Below are 19838 nucleotides of genomic sequence, written 5' to 3'. Positions count from 1 at the left end.
ACTAAAAAAATTCGTTATGCTTAATCCAACGAATTCTACTCGAAAACGGAAGCAAAGGTATGCATTTTTGAGCTCCCAATAATATGTTGTTTTTTAATGTTATTCAAAAGATAATTAATATCTTTCTATGCTCGCATAGATTTGCGGTAAATTCTTTATTATCTTATCTTTTAGTCATCCCAATTAGTCATCCAACATGGATTTGCCCTTGGTTTCCTTCATGAAATAAGTAAAGTAAACAAAACTAAATGCAGTAACACCTGCACACGACCACATTGTTGCAGATATGCCCCACTCCTTCATGCAAAGTGGGAAAATGTTGAGCATGACAAACACGAAGCTGCTGCAGACCACAATTGCCATTGAGGCTGCCTTGGCACGTATCTGGAAAATGTTTGTAGTTGAAAACGATAATAATAACTATACAAAATGTGTTCTTTAAAAGCATACCTTGACAGGAAACATTTCCACGAGGCTGACAAAAAAGCAGCCCACCAGACCAATGTTTCCCAGGAAAATGTCCATCGACATTAGGAGCAGGGGTATCCAGCTATATTCACCAACGTCATGGCTCTTGGCGTATTGTGTGAAGAACCCAAAGGCAGTGAGGCTAATGGCCACTCCAGCCGTGGAAACCAACATCAGGAGCTTGCGTCCACAAATGTCGCACAGCAGCGTGGTGACATAGGTGCCCAGAATTTGGACAGCTCCGATGATGATGGTGCAGGTATCGGGATCCATTGTACTGCCCGAATTCGCAAAAATGTCCGACATATAGTTGACCATGGTGAAGAGTCCACTAAACTGATTGGCAATAAGCAGAACCAGTGCAGGACCATAGGCTTTAAGGGCGGGTCGAGTGCCTTCCAAAAAAAATAATTATAAAATCAGTTTAAAATGTAATACATATTCTAGAAAAATGAACAAAATAACCCATTTTTCATAAAACTTCAATCAAGAACCTTATATAAAAAATACTTGTGTACAATAAAAATGGTTCTCCCGACAGCTTTGTTTAAGAATTCAAATTATCAAAGGTTTTTGGTTGAAGTTATGATATTGCTAAACTTACAAAAGTCCTTAAAAGTGATGGCATCCTTCAGAGGATCGCCCTTGGTCAGGGCCATTTTCATGTGCTCAAACTCCTCCATGGCTCTATTTTGGTCGTGTATATTATCGCTGTCCTTGATGTTCTTATAGTAACGGAATGACCTTTCAGCGGCTGAGTATTTGCCGATTCTTATAAGATGCATGGGAGACTCCTTGATGAACAGCAATACGGAAATAAAATAGCACAGGGGCAAGATCAGCACTATCCAGGGAATCGAGTAGTACGCCATGTGGGTTCCCATTATGTAGCCCACAAGTATGCCTACGTTGACCGATAACATCACCATGGCTGAAAAGGTGCCTCGGATGCTGAAAGCGATGAGTAAGTGTTAATTATCACAAAAGATATCCATCTGACGTTGTTATAAGCATTGTTTATCTATAGGCTTTTTAAATGGAAGGTTAAAATATGAAATCATAATAGAAACAACACGGTAACGTTAAAGTCTAACCTTATCTTATAATCGTGACAATCTTTTTGACACAATCCATAAATTATGCACTTACTTGGCATCTGCGATTTCACTGAGGAAAATGGGATGAACAATGTACATGCCGCCGCCACAAATGCCCGCTAAAAGTCTTCCCACGTACAGGTACTCCACACTCTGGGCAAAGTAGACCAGGATCCAAAGGCACTAGAAGGAAACACACACTATTAATGGTCATCCCAATTGTTCGATCTGAAAAATTACCGAGTGCGGAATGGCAATGAACAGTAGACACCTTTTGCTGCCGAGGCGCTCGAGCACGCACCCAATCAAAATATTGCCAGTCACTGAGCCCATTCCCAACATGGAACCCACCCAGGAGATTTCGAAGGCGGACTTCACTTCAAAACCCACAGGTGAGTCGGATTGCAGCTTCCGCAGAGTGGGTGATAGCCATCCAATGCCGATTCCATGGGATATGGATATAGCATTGACTGAACAGGACAAAATGTGTCACGAATTAGGAATTTTGTTCTACACTTAATAGATATTTTTACTAAAGATCAAGATTTTGTTGCGTAAAGTACTTAAGTTTTACCAAATTATATTACTTACTTAATAGTGTAGTTAGCAGCTGGTATCGATTCCTTCGATTCAGCAAGCAATTTGGCCTTTGAAATAATTTCACCAGCATTTTGTCCCAATAAATAAAACTTGTCCGCTTGTTATATAAAAAATAAAAAAATCCGCCGATCTTTATTCAGACTTGCATTGGCCAAGCATCTCTGATCACTGAAATGGCAGTCTACTGAGAAATCGGCTTAAGTATCCGGCCGGTATCCTCTGGCCGTAAAGATAGCTGAACTGGCTTAGGCTAATCGCCCAGGTGCGACAAATTTGATAAAACCATTATCTCTGGGGCAAATAAACTAAGCCTCCAGTAGCGATTTGCCTTTGGTCTCTTCCAGAAAGAAGCAAAAGTAGAGAAAACAGGTAAACGTAATGCCACTACAGCACCACATGGTAACCGAGATGCCCCAAACAGCCATGCAGATGGGGAAGATTTTCAGGGTGACGAAGACGGTGCTGCTTAGGATGACCACAAAGGTGGAGACGGCCACCGATCGGATCTGCAAATATATATACAGTCAAAATAAAAGTAAAAATAAAAGTAATAAGAAAATATATAGAACCCACCTTGGAGGGAAAGATCTCCACGAGAATCACGAAGAGACAGCCCACCATGCCAATGTTGCAAAGGAATACGAAAAAGGACAGGATCACCAGAGGTAACCACCCAACCACGGATAGATCATAGGTCTTAGCAAAGAAGGTGAAGCTGGCGAAGGCAGTTAGGCAAATCGAGGCCCCAGAAGTGGAGGTCAGCACGAGGATCCTGCGTCCATATTTATCACACAGCAGGGTGGTCACATAGTTGCCCACGATCTGAAGAACCCCAATGACAATGGTGCACATACTCAAGTTCAGCGTGGTATAAGAGGCTGCGAAGACGTCCGACAAATAGGTGATGATACAAAAACTGGCACTAAACTGGTTGGCAATCAGCATGGCACCAGCAGTTGCATAGGCCTTAAATGCGGGTTTGGTAACTAAAATTACTAGCAGTTAAAGTAATCCAGTAAAATGGCAAGCCTCAACTACTCACTGAAATCCCTGTAATCATAGGACTTGGCCTTCTCTGCCTGTTCTTTGGTGAGCAGATATTTCAGTTCCTCGAATTCACTCTCAGCCTTAAGATCATCTCTCCTGATATTTTTGTAGAACATAAACGATCGCTTGGCCGCATCGAAGTTCCCCTTGCGAATGAGGTGATGTGGGGTCTCGGGAAACAGGAAGTTGCAGATAAAATAACAAACTGGCAGGGCGATAATGAACGGTGGCGATGTATAGTAGTCCGCACTTGTGGAAACAATGTAGCCTGCCAGAACTCCCGTGTTCACCGATAGTAAGATTATGGAGCCCAGACGACCGCGCACGCTGTAAAGATTTATGGACAGTGGATAATGGTAGCTAATAATTCAGCACGCTTTAGTGAAAAAAACACTAACTTGGTGTCGGCAATCTCGCTGATGAAGGTCGGCAAGACGACGTAACAGGCGCCACCAGTCATTCCGGCCATCAGTCGGCCAATGTAGAGGAACTCCACACTCTGGACGAAATAAATCAGGCACCAGAAGATCTGCAAGAATCGCAGATAGCCCAAGAGTTGTGAAACGAAAACTATTGACTCACTGCTTACCGTGTAGGGCATGGCAATGAAGAACAAGATCAGCTTGCGTCCAATGCGATCCTGCAGGAATCCGGCCAGCAGATTTCCCATCACACTGCCTATGCCCACCAGAGATCCTATCCAGGAGACCTGGTCCACCAGCACGGGGAAATCGAGGGGCGAGTGATCGGTCTGAAGATCCCTCATCACCGGCGACATCCAACCCACACCGAGGCCATGCGAGAAAGTTGCTATGTTCACTGCGGAGCAAATACGTATTACTATAGAAGAGAATTATGATCCTGAATTGCAATGGATCCCTCACCCAACAGGGTAACCAGGAACTGATGACGATTCCTACGACCCAGCAGGCAATTGGGATTGTCAAAGACCGAGGCCAAGCGCGATTTCAACATCATGGTCGAGATGCTTTCTCCAGACTGACTGACTGACTGACTGAGTTTCATCTACGCTCTGAACTTCCCCTTAAATATTCCGTTACCGGTTTATCTAAGCCAGATAAGACAAAGACTTTTATAACATCTACGTCTGTCATATGTGAATACACTTGAAAAGACTTTCTATTGAAAATCACAACATATACTCAATTTCGGTGTGCTTTATAAAGTTTTTTAAATATTTTAATAAAAACTTATTTTACAGTTTCTCCTATGACATTAAATCTTAAATATTTCTTTGCGTGGTGACTTGTTTTTAATTTGTTTTATTTTGTCTCTTATTTTTATTTTTAATTTTTTTTTTAAGAATTCTCGAACTTTTTTTACAGCTTCTCCAAGACAGTATATCTCAAACATATCGTTATTATGTTTTCATTTCGATCTGACTTGCAGGGCCAGCCGCTGAGTATTCATCTCTACAACTTGGCAGATTAGTTAAAAGCTTCAGGCAGAACTAATAGGTATCCGTCTTTTCAGCCCTCTAATAGTGATTTGCCTTTGGTCTCTTCCAGGAAGAAAAAGAAGTAGAAAAAGCAGCAAATCGTACTGCCACTGCAGCACCACATGGTGATCGAGATGCCCCAATCAGCCACGCAGATGGGGAAGACTTTAAGGGCCAGGAAAACAGTGCCACTTAGCAGTACAGTAAATGTAGACACACAAACCGAACGAATCTGTAAATAAAGTAGGTAGTTAGGGTAAACCAAGCAAAGGGTTTTAGGAAATAGAAGGCACCTTAGCAGGAAACAGCTCCAAAAGAAGTACGAAGACACAGCCCACCAGGCCAATGTTGACGAGGCATATGTAGCAGGACAAGATCACCAGGGGCAGCCAACCAAAAGCAGTCAGATCATATATCATAGAGCGAAATATGTGTAGCTTCCGAAGGCAGCCAGGCAAACAGAAGACCCCGAAGAGGTCACCAGCATGAGGATCCTGCGCCCAAACTTGTCGCACAACAAAGTGGTTACGTAGGTGCCCACTATCTGGAGGGATCCAAAGACAATGGTGCACATGGTCAGATTCAAGGTGGTATGGGAGGCAGCAAAAACGGTCGATAAATAGGAGGAAATACTGAAACTGGCACTGAACTGATTGGCTATCAACAGGACAGTCGCAGACGTGTATGCCTTAAAAGCGGGTTTGGTAACTGTGGAAGAACAATAAATTAAATGCCATTTAAAGGTCTTAATCCTCTTTGTTACTCACTGAAATCCCGGTAATTAAAGGACTGAGCCTTCTCTTTCTCCGCTTTAATCAATTGAATCTTCAAGTCCTCGAATTCACTTTCAGCCTTGATGTCGTCTCTTCCAATGTTTTTGTAGAACCTAAAAGAGTTTTGCGCTTCCGTGAATTTTCCTCTGCGTATGAGATGATGTGGAGTCTCCTGGAAAAGGAAATTGCCAATGAAGTAGCACACGGGCAGGGCGATTATAAGCAGAGGTGTCGTAAAGTAATTAAAATTCGAGGACACGATGTAGCTCGAAAGGACTCCCGTGTTCACCATCAACAGAATCATGGATCCCAGACGACCGCTAATGCTGGATAAGATTTAAATCTATTAAATCTATCTATTGACTTTCTTTATCTTCTTATTTAACTCACTTGTTGTCGGCAATCTCGCTAAGAAATGTTGGAAGGACGACATAGGAGGCACCTCCAGTCATTCCGGCCAGCAGACGACCCACGTAGAGGTACTCCACACTCTGAACGTAGTATACCATGCACCAAAACATCTGGAAAATACCAAACCCCATGACGAAATAGGTGGCCAGTTATCGTTGTCTTAAAATGTATCTCACCATATAGGGAAATGCAATGCCGAACATGACCAGCTTGCGTCCAATGCGATTCATCAAATGTTGCCCAACATACTTCCCATTCCCACCAGGGATCCTATCCAGGAAATGTCCTCCACCAGAACGGGGAAATCGAGGAGCGATTGATCCGTTGGGAGATCCCTCATCACCGGCGACATTCAACCCACACCGAAGCCATGCGAAAAAGTCATAATGTTGACTGGCATATGGAAGGCTCTTTAGGATAATCATTCAACTGCATTTTATTCGAATCCTTACCCAGCAAAGTAACAACGAACTGACGACGATTCCTGCGATTTAAAAGACAATCGGGATTGTCGAAGAGCGAGGACAAGCGCATTTTCAACGTCATAGTTGCAGTACGATGTCTAGAAGAAAGTATTACTTTCTGCGGTTTTTACTTCCGCTTACATACTTTTCACTAAGTTACCTTAACCAGATAACCCACCACCAAAGCAGCCTAATATATTTGCATTAATACATTTAATGTAGATTTTTAAGATTCGTGTTTTGGAAAAATGAATATTTGTTTATAAACAGAAAGATTAAAATATATAATATATTTTCAATATAGAATAAGGACAATAAAAACAATGATAATTAATAATGGAATTACACCATGGTCGCGAATATTCCGTCAGTTTTAAGAAAACGTTGTTAATGCAATAAGAATATAATTCAAAATTAATTATGTTTACAATAAACACACGTAATAAAGGTGATTTAACTTCATCTGTCACAAACCAATAAAATCAGTTCTGTTTCCCTTAAAAATTTTTATTTTTAAATTTTTGAATATTAAAACTTTTTAACCTTTACTTAAATTAAATATAGTGGAATAACAAAAACACAGTATTTCTAGGAAAAATAAGTTATTAGAGCCCTTATTTCAAAATAATTATTCTACCATAATATATTTTTTTAGTTATCTAAAAGATGTTCGAAAACTGAAACCAAAGCCAAATTAAAACAAAGGTTAATTCAGTTAAATTCAATTTATATATTATTTTAAATATTTGCTTTATTTATTTATATTACTTTATACATATAACTAATTTAAAAAACCCAAACCGAATAAAAATAAAAGCTAATACACCTTAATTGAGTTTATTTATTATTTTAGATATCTGCTTTATTTATTTTTTGTTACTAAATACATATATCAAAATATATATCAATATCACAAAACACAAGCCAAATAATAATAAAGGTAAATACACTTAAATTCAATTTATTTATTTTTTAAACAATTTTGTTTATTTATTTAAATTACTTTAAATGTGTATCAAATTAAAAACAATCATCAAATAATAAAAGCTGGTTGACTTAGAGGATGTTAGTCTTCGATCATAGACTTTCCCTTAGTTTCCTGCAGAAATAGCCAGAAGTAAAGGAAAGTCAGCAATCCAGAGGCGGCAGAGAACCACATGGTTATCGAAATTCCCCAAAAGTGCAGCATCAGGGGAAACAGTTTCAGGGTGCCGAAAACCAGAATACTCAAGAAAATCACCGACATGGAAGTGGCTAGGGAACGAATCTGAAAAAAGTAAAAGAAACACAGACATTAGTGAACAGCACAAAATAGTCCATTGACCCAATTATACCTTCACTGGAAAGAGCTCCACCAGGACCAGGAAAAAGATTCCGATCAATCCAATGTTCGCCACGTAGCAGATGAATATCATCAGCACCAAAGGCAGCCAATTAAATTCGCTGAGATCATAGATGTCGTCAAAGTAAGTGAAGCAACCAAAGGCAATGCATCCGATGCCCACGCCCATGGTAGAGATCAGCATCAGAAGTCTTCTGCCCACGATGTCCACGAATATGGTCGAAGTGTACACGCCCACAATTTGCACTATTCCAATGATAATGGTGGCAGTGTTAACATCCACAATCGAGCCAGAGGCTTTGAATATGTCGGACATATAGTTGATGAAGCTAAAAACGCCACTGAATTGGTAGCCCAAGCTGAGGACAATTGAGGCGGCAAAACCCTTTAGAGCTGGCTTGGTAGCTGCAATGGGTTTAATTCAATTATCCTGTAATTTACTTTGATTTGATTTTTTACTCACTGAGGTCCTTGTAACTCAGCGGTGTAGAATTCCTCGTCTGCTGAGCCAGAACGGCTGTGCGAAGCTCCTCGAAATTATCTTTGGAGGATGGGTCAGCAACAGCATTTCGCTGATTTCTGTAGTACCTAAACGAATTCTCAGCTGCACCCAGTTGGCTTTTCCTCAGCAGAAATGGAGCTGTTTCGGGTAACATTATATTGGCCATAAAGTAGGCCACCGGCAAGATAATAGCCAAGAAGGGTACAACGTGATAGGCCAGATAGGTGCTGAGTATATAGCCAGCCAGTATTCCCAAATCGACGGATAACATCACCATGGAAGTGAGAGCCCCTCGAATGCTGAGTTTGCGTGAATATACCTAGGTGAGAATCATGGTTTTAATTAGCAATAAAAAGCCACTCACTCGCTGTCTGCGACTTCACTGATGAAAATCGGAACCACCACGTAACCAGCACCTCCGGTGAACCCACACAAAAACCGTGCTGCATACAGGAAATACACATTCGAGGCACAATAGATCAAAATCCAAATGCACTGCATGAGCGAAAGATCGATAATTGAAAAAATTCCCAAATTGGAATAGAATTACGCACCGCGTAGGGTACGGCCATTAGGTAAAGGCAAAATTTCCTTCCGGCTCTTTCAATAAGCAGCGCTATGGTTAAATTACCACACAGGCTTCCCAGTCCCAGCATCGAGCCCAGCCATGATAACTCGGCCAGATTTACTTCGAAGTTTAGCGGCGAATCGGCAGTTTGAATTTTGGTAAGTGTCGGTGAGAGCCAGCCCACTCCCACTCCATGGCTAAAGGTAATGATGTTCACTAAGCATATAAGTGAATTAAATTGGTATTGAATAACTACAATTTCCATGGCGCAACTCACCAATGACAGTGGCCAAAAGCTGGTAACGTGTTTGGTGCCTCAGCAGGGAGTTCGCGAAAATTCTAGCCATTTCAGCCGTGGGAATGTCAGTCACACTTCAGCGTTTCGCCACAATTGCGATGGCTGTTTGTTTCAGCTATTAGAAAACCGAGCAGACACAAAAGCTCGCAACTGATTCCCCTCATAAACTTTATATCCGCAATATTAGAGATCATTGCGGGTGTTTAGTTTGCTGCCCGAATCTCCGTGTTTTCGCATTACCAAATCTAGCCACAACGCAACGTCACAAATTACATTGTAAAGATAGAAGCAAAAGGTGCACAAAACACCTGTTGTTCCTTGGCAAACAGATTAAGTTGAACAATAATGTTTTCCGGACCGTATTAATTTCACAATTCAAACAATGAATTGCAACTTTTACCATCACTGAGATGAGGCCACAAAAAAAGGGGCTTGTCAGTCTGGATCGTCTGGTCCCAAGCTGTAACATTTGGTATATTGGTCTAGTCTCAAATTCAATTTGGAAGATAAGGCCGAAACGTAGAAACTTCTGGTACAAAAAGCTTTCAACTTTTGTCCATGGGTTTTTCTTTTTTCATCTGCAGAGATTATAATAAACGTTTCGAGGATGCTTTATAAAAGTTTAAAACATTTTATCTTTAAGTTGCTTGAAAGTATGCTAGTAAATGACAATTTTTGGTATCCATTTTGCCAAATTGTTTTTGAGTTACATTTCTGTTTCTTAAAAGGTACACATGTGCCGAATGAAATCTGAAATGCACCAAGATAAGCATTACTAATTAGGAAGAATTGACTCTTGTTTCACCTTGGTTGCATATAGGAAATAAATACTGTCCAATGTCCAAAGGCACCAGGGTAAACATAAAACATTTCAAAATCAATTTGAAACTCACTGCATAGTGTATTGCCAGAATATAAATGCATATTTTCCTGCCAGCTCTTCCCAAAAAGAAAGCTATGACCAGATTTCCACACAAGCTGCCCAATCCCAGCATGGAACCCATCCAGGAAATTTCATCGATATTTACTTAAAAGCCCAACGGCGATTCGGGCGTCTGAATTTTGGTCAATGTGGGTGAAAGCCAACCCTCTCCCAGTCCATTACCAAAGGTTATGATGTAAACTGCTCGGAAAATCATCAATTGTATTTAGGTTTTTGTTGGCCCTTAATTCGACTTACCAATTAGAGTGGCCAATAGCTGGTATCGAGTGTGTGCTTTTAGCAAGGAATTTTTGAAGAACGTTGCCATTTAACTGTGTATATATCCGACCTCTGAGTGTAACTCAAAGAATGTAAGTAAGTCGATTTATTTAAATCAATAGAATACTTGTAGCAAAAGCTCTCTAAGCTGTTAACTGTAAACTTAATTGCATCACTATCTGTTTTGTTTGCTGACAGTTTGACCATAAAGATTAACCTCAAGCTGACAAACTCCACTTTCAAACAATCAGATTAAGATTGATTGGCAGAAATTTCTCCTTTGGTAGCGGTGAGTGATTTCACAAGGTAAATATTGGTTGCCTTTTAATGAGTGTGTCGGAAGATTTCACAAGTGATTTCACAAGGTAAATATTCGTTGCCTTTTAAAGAGTGTCGGAAGATAAGCCTTGAACGACACAACACAGTTTTTAGTGAGATGTAACGTAGAAAAAAAGATGGTGATGTTCTATTGTAAGTCAGTAGATTATCCTAGAAGTAGACTACAATAAACCGTATTGAGTTGACAAATGCGTAGTCTAAGCACGCACCTTTTTAAGCTTTTTTAGTTATTTTAGTTATTTTAAATATAAAATATATTACATTTTTTTTGGAGTGGATTTTCATGTCTGAATATTTTATTTAAACTTAAACGTAAAAAAACGAACTTAAACAAAATAGTAAATATTTTAAATCTTATATTTTTAAATTAATTAAACTATTTTAATATTATTATTTAACATGCTTTTTATAAAAAAATTATTTAATATTCTATTTAAAAATTATATATAAAATATTAAATTCAATATTTATTTTTACTCTTTCATTTGTTTATTTCTTATGGTTGTGGAACCTGTACTTCTTAAACAAATCAATCATTTTCACAAAGGGCATTTTCATTCATTAACAAAATTTCTGAATAAACATCTAATTTAACTTCTTAATTTTTTTGCTGTAAATTATTCGTCCATATCTCTATAGCCTATCTACCACTGGGAACATACCTCTTGTATATATATGGTCTTATCTCAACGGATCTTATCTAATAAATTGGCTTGTCAACAAGGTCTGTTGCATGGCGACAACTGTGGAAGATCAAGGCAACCGAATAGACAGGCACTTGTTGTAGGTAGATTTCCACATAACAATCGTGATAGCTGTGCTGGTTATTGAAATCTAGATTAGCATATCTCGTATAAAAAAACTATGTGGATTTTCTTTCATATTTTATTTTAAACAATAACAATCAATATTTATTTAAATTACTAATACTAAAGGCTGGCCAAGATGTCTTCGACTGTCTTGCCCTTGGTTTCGGGCACAAAAATGGCAATGAAAATGGCTGCTGCAAAGGATAAACTGGCGAACATGAAGACGGTACCATGCATTCCCAGGGTCTCAGTGAATATCGGCAATAGCTATTTGAGATATAAAATAATTTAAGGAACATAAACATGTATAGTTTCATGTAGATATCTCACTTTGATGGTACAGGTGGAAATCAACCAGAGCACCGACATGAGCATCATTATCGCAGTGCTCCTTATCTTCTGGGGCATTATCTCCGATATGACCAGAAAGGGCAAGGACAGCAGCCCAATGGCGGCGAGGAGAAGCATGAACGAGAATCCGGCGATGGGAACCCAACTGAACGAGGCCACCTGGTAGCCAAGCACCTGGAAGTAGCTGTACGTGCCCATGGCACTCTGGCCCAGTCCGATTCCCACGGCCGACACCAGCAGCAGTATCTTCCGGCCCAGTCGGTCCACCAGAATCGTGGAGACATAGGTGCCCACCAGCTGAATCGTACCCACAATAATGGCAGCCACCGTGGGCGGCATCCTGGATCCGGCCTGCTCGAAAATCACAGCCGTGTAGTTCAGCATGGCGAAACAACCACACAGTTGGTTAAAGCTTATCAGTCCAAATCCGATGAGAAAAGCCTTGCGGGTCTTGCCCTCAGCTGGGGTATACAGATCAACATTGTTAAATATATGTTTGGTAGCTACAAAAGTCACTACACAAATTTCTATACGCTAAAATGCTTAACTTTTGTAATAACTAAGCTAAAAATATTGAATAATTAAGTTATTAAATGAACATTTTCTATTGACTTTTGTCACATAAGTTATTCGCAGCTTAGCTTTCAAAGAATTTTTGTAGTACCTAACCAATTATATTTTGTGCATAACAATTTAAGTAACAACAAAGTTTATTTTCAGATGCAATAATTTACCAATTAAAAGGAAATTCTCTATTTGCTTCTGTCACTTAATTTATTTATACGCAGCGTAGGGCATCTAGCTAATAACATTTCAAAGAATGTTTGTTATACCTAAGCATGTTTTTTTGTGCTTTTTAATTGAAATGAAATTCATGCAGTAGTCAAAGGGCTTCTGTTTTTGTTTTCTAGTGAAAACCGCAAAGTCAAAGAAAGGTGATTATTTAGTTACATTTTGCACTTTTACAACTTAAATTAACTATTTTTTTAAAATACTTGCTTAGTTCAAGCTCTGGCATCTCGTCTTTAATTTCTAGTTCAACCATAGATGAATCCTAAACGATTATTTAACTACTTATCTTCTCTTTTATGATTTGTGCCACTTAAAGGGCAACAAAAAATGAACAATTTCTTTACCTTTAAAATACCTTAACTATTGTTTTAAAATGTCTAGAAGTTTTAGGATTGTTTCGCTTTAAAAAAAACTCACCAAAATCTGCCCAAGTCACCCCCCCAGCTTGACCATCGTCATTATCGACATTCCCGCCAGGTTTCTCGGTGGTTTTCAATTTCTGCAATTCCAGTTGCACCTGCTCACTCAGCTCCTTTGCCGGCTTGGACTTAATGTTGCGATAATACCGCAGAGAGTGCTCGGCCTCCTCAATCTTATTCACTTTGGCCAAATGCTGCGGTGTCTCCGGCATGAACCAGAAGCAGCCCACAAACACGAAGGACAGCGTGGAGACAATCCAGGACACTTGGGCATAGTTGAAGTAGTAGCCGAGGACAAACGCCAACACGACGCCAAAGTTGCAAGTGAGTACCAGAAAGACACCCAAAATGCCGCGAATACTTAAGCGAGTATATACATTTGAGCTTCAGCTTAATAAACATTGAAGGACATCTCACCTGTCAGATGCCAATTCAGCTATATAAATGGGTATCACTGTGAAACAACCACCGCCAGCAGCTCCTCCAATGAATCGGGCGATGATCAAGTGCATCGGATTGCGAGCATAGGGAATTATGATCCAACCCAGCTGTAAGTCCGCTAAATTTAATCGTTTTCATAAAACAATTCAAATTGTCAACTATTTACCAAGTTCGGCAGAGCCATCCACAGTAGACTCCATTTCCTGCCAATTTTATCAGCCAACCACGTAAACAGAAAGGTTCCGAACAAGCCGCCCAAACATATATTCGATGCCACCCATCCCTGATCCTTTGGCGTTAGAGGTCCTGTTTCCAGGGGACTATTCTCTGATGACAGTTCCAAAAAACTGGCCGACGGCCAACCGCAAAATGCGCCATACGATATGGTAATTATGTTAACTGTGCGCCATTTTTGGCCAAACAAATTAGCCCAGAGGATTGAAAAATAAAATAATATAATGTTAGCCACAACTACTTAACAGCCAAAATAGACAAATATAAAAAATCTACTTTTTTTTTCAACATCGCGGAATAAATATATTCACTCATAACTTAACATTTTCAGATACATTTTACATTATGATAGCCACGCGCGCGTTTTTACTTTCCAAAGTCAAACAGTTTCAGGGAAATAAATCTATTTGCTCGCCAAAAACGTATCTTTAAGCTGATATGAACAACCAAAAGCGTTTTGCTTTAGTACGAAACGATAATGATTTCATGTAATACAAGTTCTTGGCAAGATTGTGTCCAGAAGCAAAATTAAATTTTTTTAAGCTAAAACAAAAGCAGATAAACACACCAAAACTTGAATATTATGCTATCGGGAATTGGTATGTTGGCAAGCGGACGTTCAAGTTTTGAAAGTTCGACTATATTTATTATTTCTTTCGAAATCTGCTACATTGTATTCACTAATAGTTAAGGGTTTCTCTTTATTTCATTTTCTGTGAACACTTTACTAACCACTTAAGGCAGCTAAGTACTGGTGCTTATCACCACCGGAGGAACTCATTTTGTAGATACTTTTTAGGAACTATTCTACGCAAGTCATAGCCCGGCGAGTCCTCCGTTTTGTTTTTTTCTCAGGCTTTTATTCCGTACCCCGACGTCAAAAGTCTGTAAGTGTTCGCGTTTAACTAAGCGAAACCAGTGGCTGGATGATAATACTTATATATTGCATTAGATCGTAAACGAGCTTAGTTGAACAGCGTAGCCGCGTAGATTATAGACCGTTATCACCGGCCCATTATGCTCTGGCAAAATGAGAGCAAAAGCAAATCCACTGTCACAGAAAATAGTTAATTATTGCCCCGGGGTGTTAGTGCAAATTTGCTTTGTTGCTAGCCCTCTCCAGCCGATTACAATTATTTGTACGGCTCTTGTTTGTTTTTTCCTGATTTGATATGCGTTCAATGAGGAAAGTCTCTCTCTGCCACTTCGATACTCCCACTGAAAAAAAGAGGGGCACTACTATAAATTAGTCAAAATCTAGGCAAATATGGGCCCAGTCGAGATACTCAACTCAAACAATTGTCGCGCATTTATCATTTTTGGCAATTCCTCCCGACCAGTTACCCGTAAATTTGGATTACTCGGTGATGCGACTGAATTAAAACGGATTGTTTGCCATGCGAAAGTGATGCATGCTGGCGCCTTTCGTCGAGTGATCTGAAACGTACTAAAGTTACAAATTATTACTCAAAAAATATGAAGTTATGTTTAGTATTTTTCTAAAACACCATATAATATCACGTATACGCAGTATATTAAGTTATGTTAAGTATTTTTCTGAAACACCATATAATATCACGTATACGCAGTGTTTACAAATCGAAGAAACATAACCTTTACATCTAAAAAAAAATATACCAAATTTCAGGAATTCTTTCGTAAAAAGTTATCATTTATAGTTTGTTTTTATAAAAAATTATTTATAGTAATGTTACTATTTTTATTAAAAAAAATCTTAAAACAAAATTCAAGAGTCTACTTCGGTTTTTTTGACTTTATCAATCCATCAATAACACCAGTTATTGAATTAAACACTCCCAAGGCAGAGGGCGTTTTGATAATTAATGCTCTTTTTTTTTAACAAATGCATCTGACTAGATTGTAGAAAAATTATTGTGGCAGACGTTTATCTTAAATGATTTGTAGGTACACGTGTACCAAAAGGCTACTACATTTCATAAGAATATCATTGTAGACTTCTGTACATTGTCGCAAGGAAATACCATCTACCGTAATTATTATCACAAATTATTCTCTCTTGGGGTAAGGTTTTATGACAGTAGGCCATAAACCAGATAAGACCCGTAACCAAACAACCAAGATTCGGGGCAAACGATAAAGCCGTAAACCAAAACTCAAGTGACGTGCGCGACATATTAGTTAGATGGTTTCCGGATCTAACCGTTGCCACTGCCATTATAAAATATAACAATTTAAAGAGAAAATTCGCTTCTCTCTTTATTTTTTGCTATTACAGTTTTGTTTTAAATTGGCTGCTTAGAGGCACTTGTGCAACCAATCACATATTATTGTATACTTTTGTGTAGGCTTTAAAACTAAATTCGTTATTAATATCGTAGGTAAAGCTAGCAGTGAGTGAATACTCGAGCATCTCAGATGTGTGTGGAAATGTGTCCATTGGTCGCGGCCGGTCCTTTGGCCACTCCGCCGTCGTCCACATATCCCAGGTCGCGTTGCACCGCCGACGGACGTCGGTTGCGCGTCTCCGGCAGCAGTGGGATCGATATCACACCCACGAATATGGAGGCGCCGGCAAAGACCCACAGATAAAGCACCAAGGCGGGAGCGATTGTGGCCTTGACTGCATTGAATGCCTGCATATGAAACTCAATTAATTGACTTGTGCGATTACGACTTAAAGTTTAATCACCCACCTCAATCATGCCGAAGAGCAGAAGCCACGAAACGGCAGAAGCCACTGAGTACAGCAAATCGTGCAGCTGCCAAAGGATAACAGTTCATTAAATATACGCGGACGTGGTCAAATGTTCATAAAAGATGGCCCTGCTTTTAAAATTCAACATAAGCTAGCATTTAACATGGGCGAAAAGAGATTTTGTTCTTTTCGTTGAAACCATCGATTTAAAGGGGATGGTAGAAATTAAAAATAAAGAGGGCATATTTTAATATAATTAAATAAATTAAAATGTTCTCCATTATAATAAATTTTGATTGATATATGATACATGCTTGAATTAAATTTTATTTTTTTTTAGTAATTTTCAGCAGGGGCGAAATGAGATTTTGTTCTTTTCCTTGAAACAATAGATAGATAGAAAGATAAATTCGGAAAGAAAAAAAAATATAATATTCTTCCACAAATTAACACAAATCAAAAAACGAATATTCAACGAAAACACATCACAAAATTAAAATTCAGTTAAAAGTATGCAATTTTTTCCAAAGGAAACGTCTTACCTTTGTGGGCAAAACTTCGCTGCTAACGACAGCAGCCAGTGGATAAAGACCAAAGCTGACAAAAGCCAGCTGGAAAGCCAGCAGAATAATAGGCAAATAGCAATCCGCCCAACTGCCCAGCAACCAAAACTGCCCGTAAACCTTGAATAATGCCAACGCCATGACTGCCACCGCTGCAAGAAGCGATGAAATGCAGAGCAGGAGCTGCAAGAAAATCATTAGATTGGGTTAAATCAAACATTGTTATTTGTATGGGAAAAAAATGAATTTTTTTATAGTTAAAATTAAATATAAAATGTTTCAAATTTAAATTTTTTTTTTCTTTTTCTCCGACTTTTTAATAATAATAAATTTAAAGTAAAAATTGTAGGAAATATATTTGTAAGTCGTAAATTATGATAAACACAAATAATTTTCTCAGAGCAGATGATGGTGAATTAAATGAGAAATGCACTTACCTTGCGCGGTAGGCGGGGACCAAGGAGGCGGGCGAGGAGCGCTCCGGCACACTGGGCGCTGGCCAGGATTACGTAATTGGTTTCCGTGGAGTAGCCGGTGCGTCCGAGGAAATCCGCTGCGTAGTTCAGCTCCACAAAAACGCCACTCAGTTTGGCGCAAACGGTCAGCAGGAAGCTGACGAAAGTCAGCCGGATTATATAGCCGTGCGACAGGGGCGTGGAGCCCACATTCTTGCCCCGACTCCCCAACTCCGCCTGAAACTCGGCCAGTTCGCTGAGGTACTCCGGCTTATCGCGGTCGTCAATGTCCCGGATGCCACGGTACCAGCGCAGGGACTTCTCCAAGCTGGCCAAATTGTTCCTGCGCAAATAAAAGTGCGGACTCTCCTGCACAAAGGGGAACGTCATTGTGAACACAAAGGATACTGCACACCCCACGACGTTGACCAGATGGTAGGGCACGTAAAAGCCGAGGACAAATCCCATGAGGATGCCCAGAGTGCGCCACAGCTCAATAGTGAAGGTCAGACGGGCCGCTTTCTCTCGGGATTCGGCTATTTCGTTGATGAAAATCGGCAGGACCACAAAAGCTGCGCCAGATGCCACGCCCGCAAACAGCCGGGAGGCGTAGATGTGGACTATATCGTATCCAAAATGAATGCAGGCCCAACCGGTCTGGAAATATAGTGGCTATCTGAATGAATGAAATTAGAGCTAAGTAAGTTTAGACCTTAGAGGCCCAAAAATTAAATTGCAAAATTTTTTTTTTAAGGTCAAATTCTTGTAAAGTTCAATAGAAAATCAACAATAAAACTAGACTAAAATCTTTATAAATTGAATTTAATTGAATAGCTTTTTGCGATTTTAGTCTACTTTTTTTGGTTGTTGCGGGTATTTTGTACTTTTTGGGATAAAAGAAAGAAAGTTCTTAAAATTGGAAACACACACATGTTGATATCCAATTAAAAAAGTATACAATTGCAGACATTTTCTATTTTTTAGCTTAAGTCCAGCAAATCACTCAACAAAAAATGAAGCATAATTAGTTGAGAATTCGAAGAAAAAGGTATTCATAGAACCAAACTGCATGTAACCAATAAAACCTACTTTGAAAAAGCATACAATTTCTAGTTGCAGAATGCAAAACAGAAAAATTAAATCTTCCTGGAATTTTCTGCAGGGGCTTTGTTAACTCACAATTTGAAGCAGTCCAGAGCAGAGAAGCACGGACTTGGGGCCAATCCTTAGGGCCAGGGATCCAGAGCAAAAGGCTCCGATGGCGGCGCTGAGGAACAGGTATCCTGTCAGCCAGGCTGTTCCCGCCGGATCGGTTGCCTTGTTCAGAGGGGTATTTTGCTCGGACTCATAAAGGCTCATATGCGCAGGTGTAATGCCAAACATTAGGCCAAAATTGAAACACAAAATGTTGCCTGCAAAATGGTAAAATAAAAATATTTACAAATTTTTAGCAAACTTGACGTTGTTGTACTATTGTGTTATAACGTTATTGTTTTATAACGTGCCTGAAAATATGAAATAAGTTGCAAGACAATTTTAAAGACTGTTTCGACATTAACCTTACAAAATAAATTTAGTAAAGTAAATAATTATGTTTTTTAAATTTAAATTGAGTGATTATACTATATTTTGTATTTTTATTTCGTAACCTCCTAACAAAAATGTTAAATCAAATGATTTTTAGAAACTATTGCTTAGGCCAATTTTTTATACATTTCATAAAGCATTGTCTTTGTAGTAAGATAACTTGGTTACAGGAATGCAGTAAGAGACTCTGGACACTCACCTAAAGCCGTGGCAACACTCTGGATGGCTAGACCACCAACTCGCTTTGGCAGGCACATTCCTTATCCAATTAACCGAAGAAGACTGCTCAAACGAAGAGCTTAGGCAGCTGCACAAACTGCTAAACTGAGAATCAGCTTATGGATGCTGTGGGGGTATTTATGGCCGTGGGATCGGAGCCCTTATCTCACCCGGAGATAACAAGCCCAGTATGCGGCACCCAGTTGAACTCCGCTCCACGGACCACTCACGACCGGAGACTATGTCCGGACGTGTTTTCGTTTTAGTTGGCAGTTTAAGATGGGCGGAATGAGCAATATGCAGGTATATATTTGCCCAACGTGAGCATACAGACCGATTTGGCGATAAGATCTGGGTACGTCTGCCTTGGCTGCTAGTTGTGTTTATGGTGAATTCCAGAGGTGGCTCACAAACCAAGCAAATGGGATGCTTTTCAATTAAATCCAAACGAACCAATTAATAACAATTGTCAAGTAATAGATTGAAAAATATTGTGTTAAAGTCCTCGTGACATGAGAGCCGGTAAACAAAGAGCGGATAACCGCCCAATAAAAATTTTATTTAAAATCAATGGTTTAATTAAAAAAAACTGTCAAATTAATAACAATAATTTTAAAATTGATATAAAACTGGTTGGGATACCTATCGATAGCGATAGCTTTGGCATGGATCTCAGCTGCACGAAACCTGAATGCTATACCACCCAACGCAGCTGATATCCT

General features: G+C 39.4%; 7 protein-coding genes across 9 annotated transcripts in view; 1 reads left to right on the top strand and 6 right to left on the bottom strand.

Moving 5' to 3' along the window:
- Window positions 1-13341, top strand: part of LOC128263198 (protein Aster-B) — a 58008-nt gene extending 44667 nt beyond the window's left edge. The window contains exon 12 of the transcript XR_008268415.1: window positions 13325-13341. The gene's annotated coding sequence lies outside the window, so the exon portion shown is untranslated. The remainder of the gene's footprint in view (window positions 1-13324) is intronic.
- Window positions 64-2290, bottom strand: LOC128263216 (facilitated trehalose transporter Tret1). The gene is made up of 6 exons (XM_052998047.1): window positions 2157-2290; window positions 1806-2035; window positions 1618-1748; window positions 1073-1419; window positions 451-863; window positions 64-384 (listed from the first exon to the last, which is right to left on the bottom strand). The coding sequence occupies exons 1-6, from the start codon at window positions 2233-2235 to the stop codon at window positions 184-186; spliced, it is 1401 nt and encodes a 466-aa protein (XP_052854007.1). The 5' UTR covers window positions 2236-2290; the 3' UTR covers window positions 64-183.
- LOC128263213 (facilitated trehalose transporter Tret1-like) lies at window positions 2462-4307 on the bottom strand. 2 transcript variants are annotated; one of them, XM_052998044.1, is made up of 6 exons: window positions 4097-4305; window positions 3802-4031; window positions 3611-3741; window positions 3208-3539; window positions 2739-3151; window positions 2462-2671 (listed from the first exon to the last, which is right to left on the bottom strand). In XM_052998044.1, the coding sequence occupies exons 1-6, from the start codon at window positions 4236-4238 to the stop codon at window positions 2471-2473; spliced, it is 1449 nt and encodes a 482-aa protein (XP_052854004.1). In that variant the 5' UTR covers window positions 4239-4305; the 3' UTR covers window positions 2462-2470. The 2 variants fall into 2 exon arrangements, 1 of the variants encoding a protein (XP_052854004.1); XR_008268416.1 differs by lacking the exon at window positions 2462-2671 and having other exon boundaries at window positions 3013-3151; window positions 3795-4031; window positions 4097-4307.
- On the bottom strand, window positions 5242-6499 carry LOC128263233 (probable metabolite transport protein CsbC). The gene is made up of 2 exons (XM_052998121.1): window positions 5835-6499; window positions 5242-5770 (listed from the first exon to the last, which is right to left on the bottom strand). Exons 1-2 carry the CDS (start codon window positions 5984-5986, stop codon window positions 5431-5433), a joined length of 492 nt encoding a protein of 163 aa, XP_052854081.1. The 5' UTR covers window positions 5987-6499; the 3' UTR covers window positions 5242-5430.
- Window positions 7348-10294, bottom strand: LOC128263217 (facilitated trehalose transporter Tret1). Of its 2 annotated transcripts, none has more exons than XM_052998049.1 (6): window positions 10210-10294; window positions 8718-8947; window positions 8528-8658; window positions 8125-8462; window positions 7654-8066; window positions 7348-7586 (listed from the first exon to the last, which is right to left on the bottom strand). In XM_052998049.1, the coding sequence occupies exons 1-6, from the start codon at window positions 10277-10279 to the stop codon at window positions 7386-7388; spliced, it is 1383 nt and encodes a 460-aa protein (XP_052854009.1). In that variant the 5' UTR covers window positions 10280-10294; the 3' UTR covers window positions 7348-7385. The 2 variants fall into 2 exon arrangements, with proteins under 2 accessions (XP_052854009.1, XP_052854008.1); XM_052998048.1 differs by lacking the exon at window positions 10210-10294 and adding an exon at window positions 9009-9138.
- Window positions 11441-14544, bottom strand: LOC128263215 (facilitated trehalose transporter Tret1). Its single transcript, XM_052998046.1, has 6 exons — window positions 14348-14544; window positions 13548-13780; window positions 13358-13488; window positions 12939-13300; window positions 11709-12190; window positions 11441-11645 (listed from the first exon to the last, which is right to left on the bottom strand). Exons 1-6 carry the CDS (start codon window positions 14394-14396, stop codon window positions 11499-11501), a joined length of 1404 nt encoding a protein of 467 aa, XP_052854006.1. The 5' UTR covers window positions 14397-14544; the 3' UTR covers window positions 11441-11498.
- Window positions 14545-15872: 1328 nt separating this feature from the next.
- LOC128263212 (facilitated trehalose transporter Tret1) lies at window positions 15873-19518 on the bottom strand. The gene is made up of 6 exons (XM_052998043.1): window positions 19097-19518; window positions 18490-18722; window positions 17293-17967; window positions 16835-17038; window positions 16291-16356; window positions 15873-16230 (listed from the first exon to the last, which is right to left on the bottom strand). Exons 1-6 carry the CDS (start codon window positions 19152-19154, stop codon window positions 16009-16011), a joined length of 1458 nt encoding a protein of 485 aa, XP_052854003.1. The 5' UTR covers window positions 19155-19518; the 3' UTR covers window positions 15873-16008.
- Between the last annotated feature and the right edge of the window lie 320 nt (window positions 19519-19838).

This window comes from Drosophila gunungcola, unplaced genomic scaffold (genome assembly GCF_025200985.1).
Source record: "Drosophila gunungcola strain Sukarami unplaced genomic scaffold, Dgunungcola_SK_2 000001F, whole genome shotgun sequence".
In the NCBI taxonomy this organism is placed as follows: domain Eukaryota; kingdom Metazoa; phylum Arthropoda; class Insecta; order Diptera; family Drosophilidae; genus Drosophila; species Drosophila gunungcola.
This window is presented reverse-complemented; position numbering and strand designations above follow the sequence as displayed.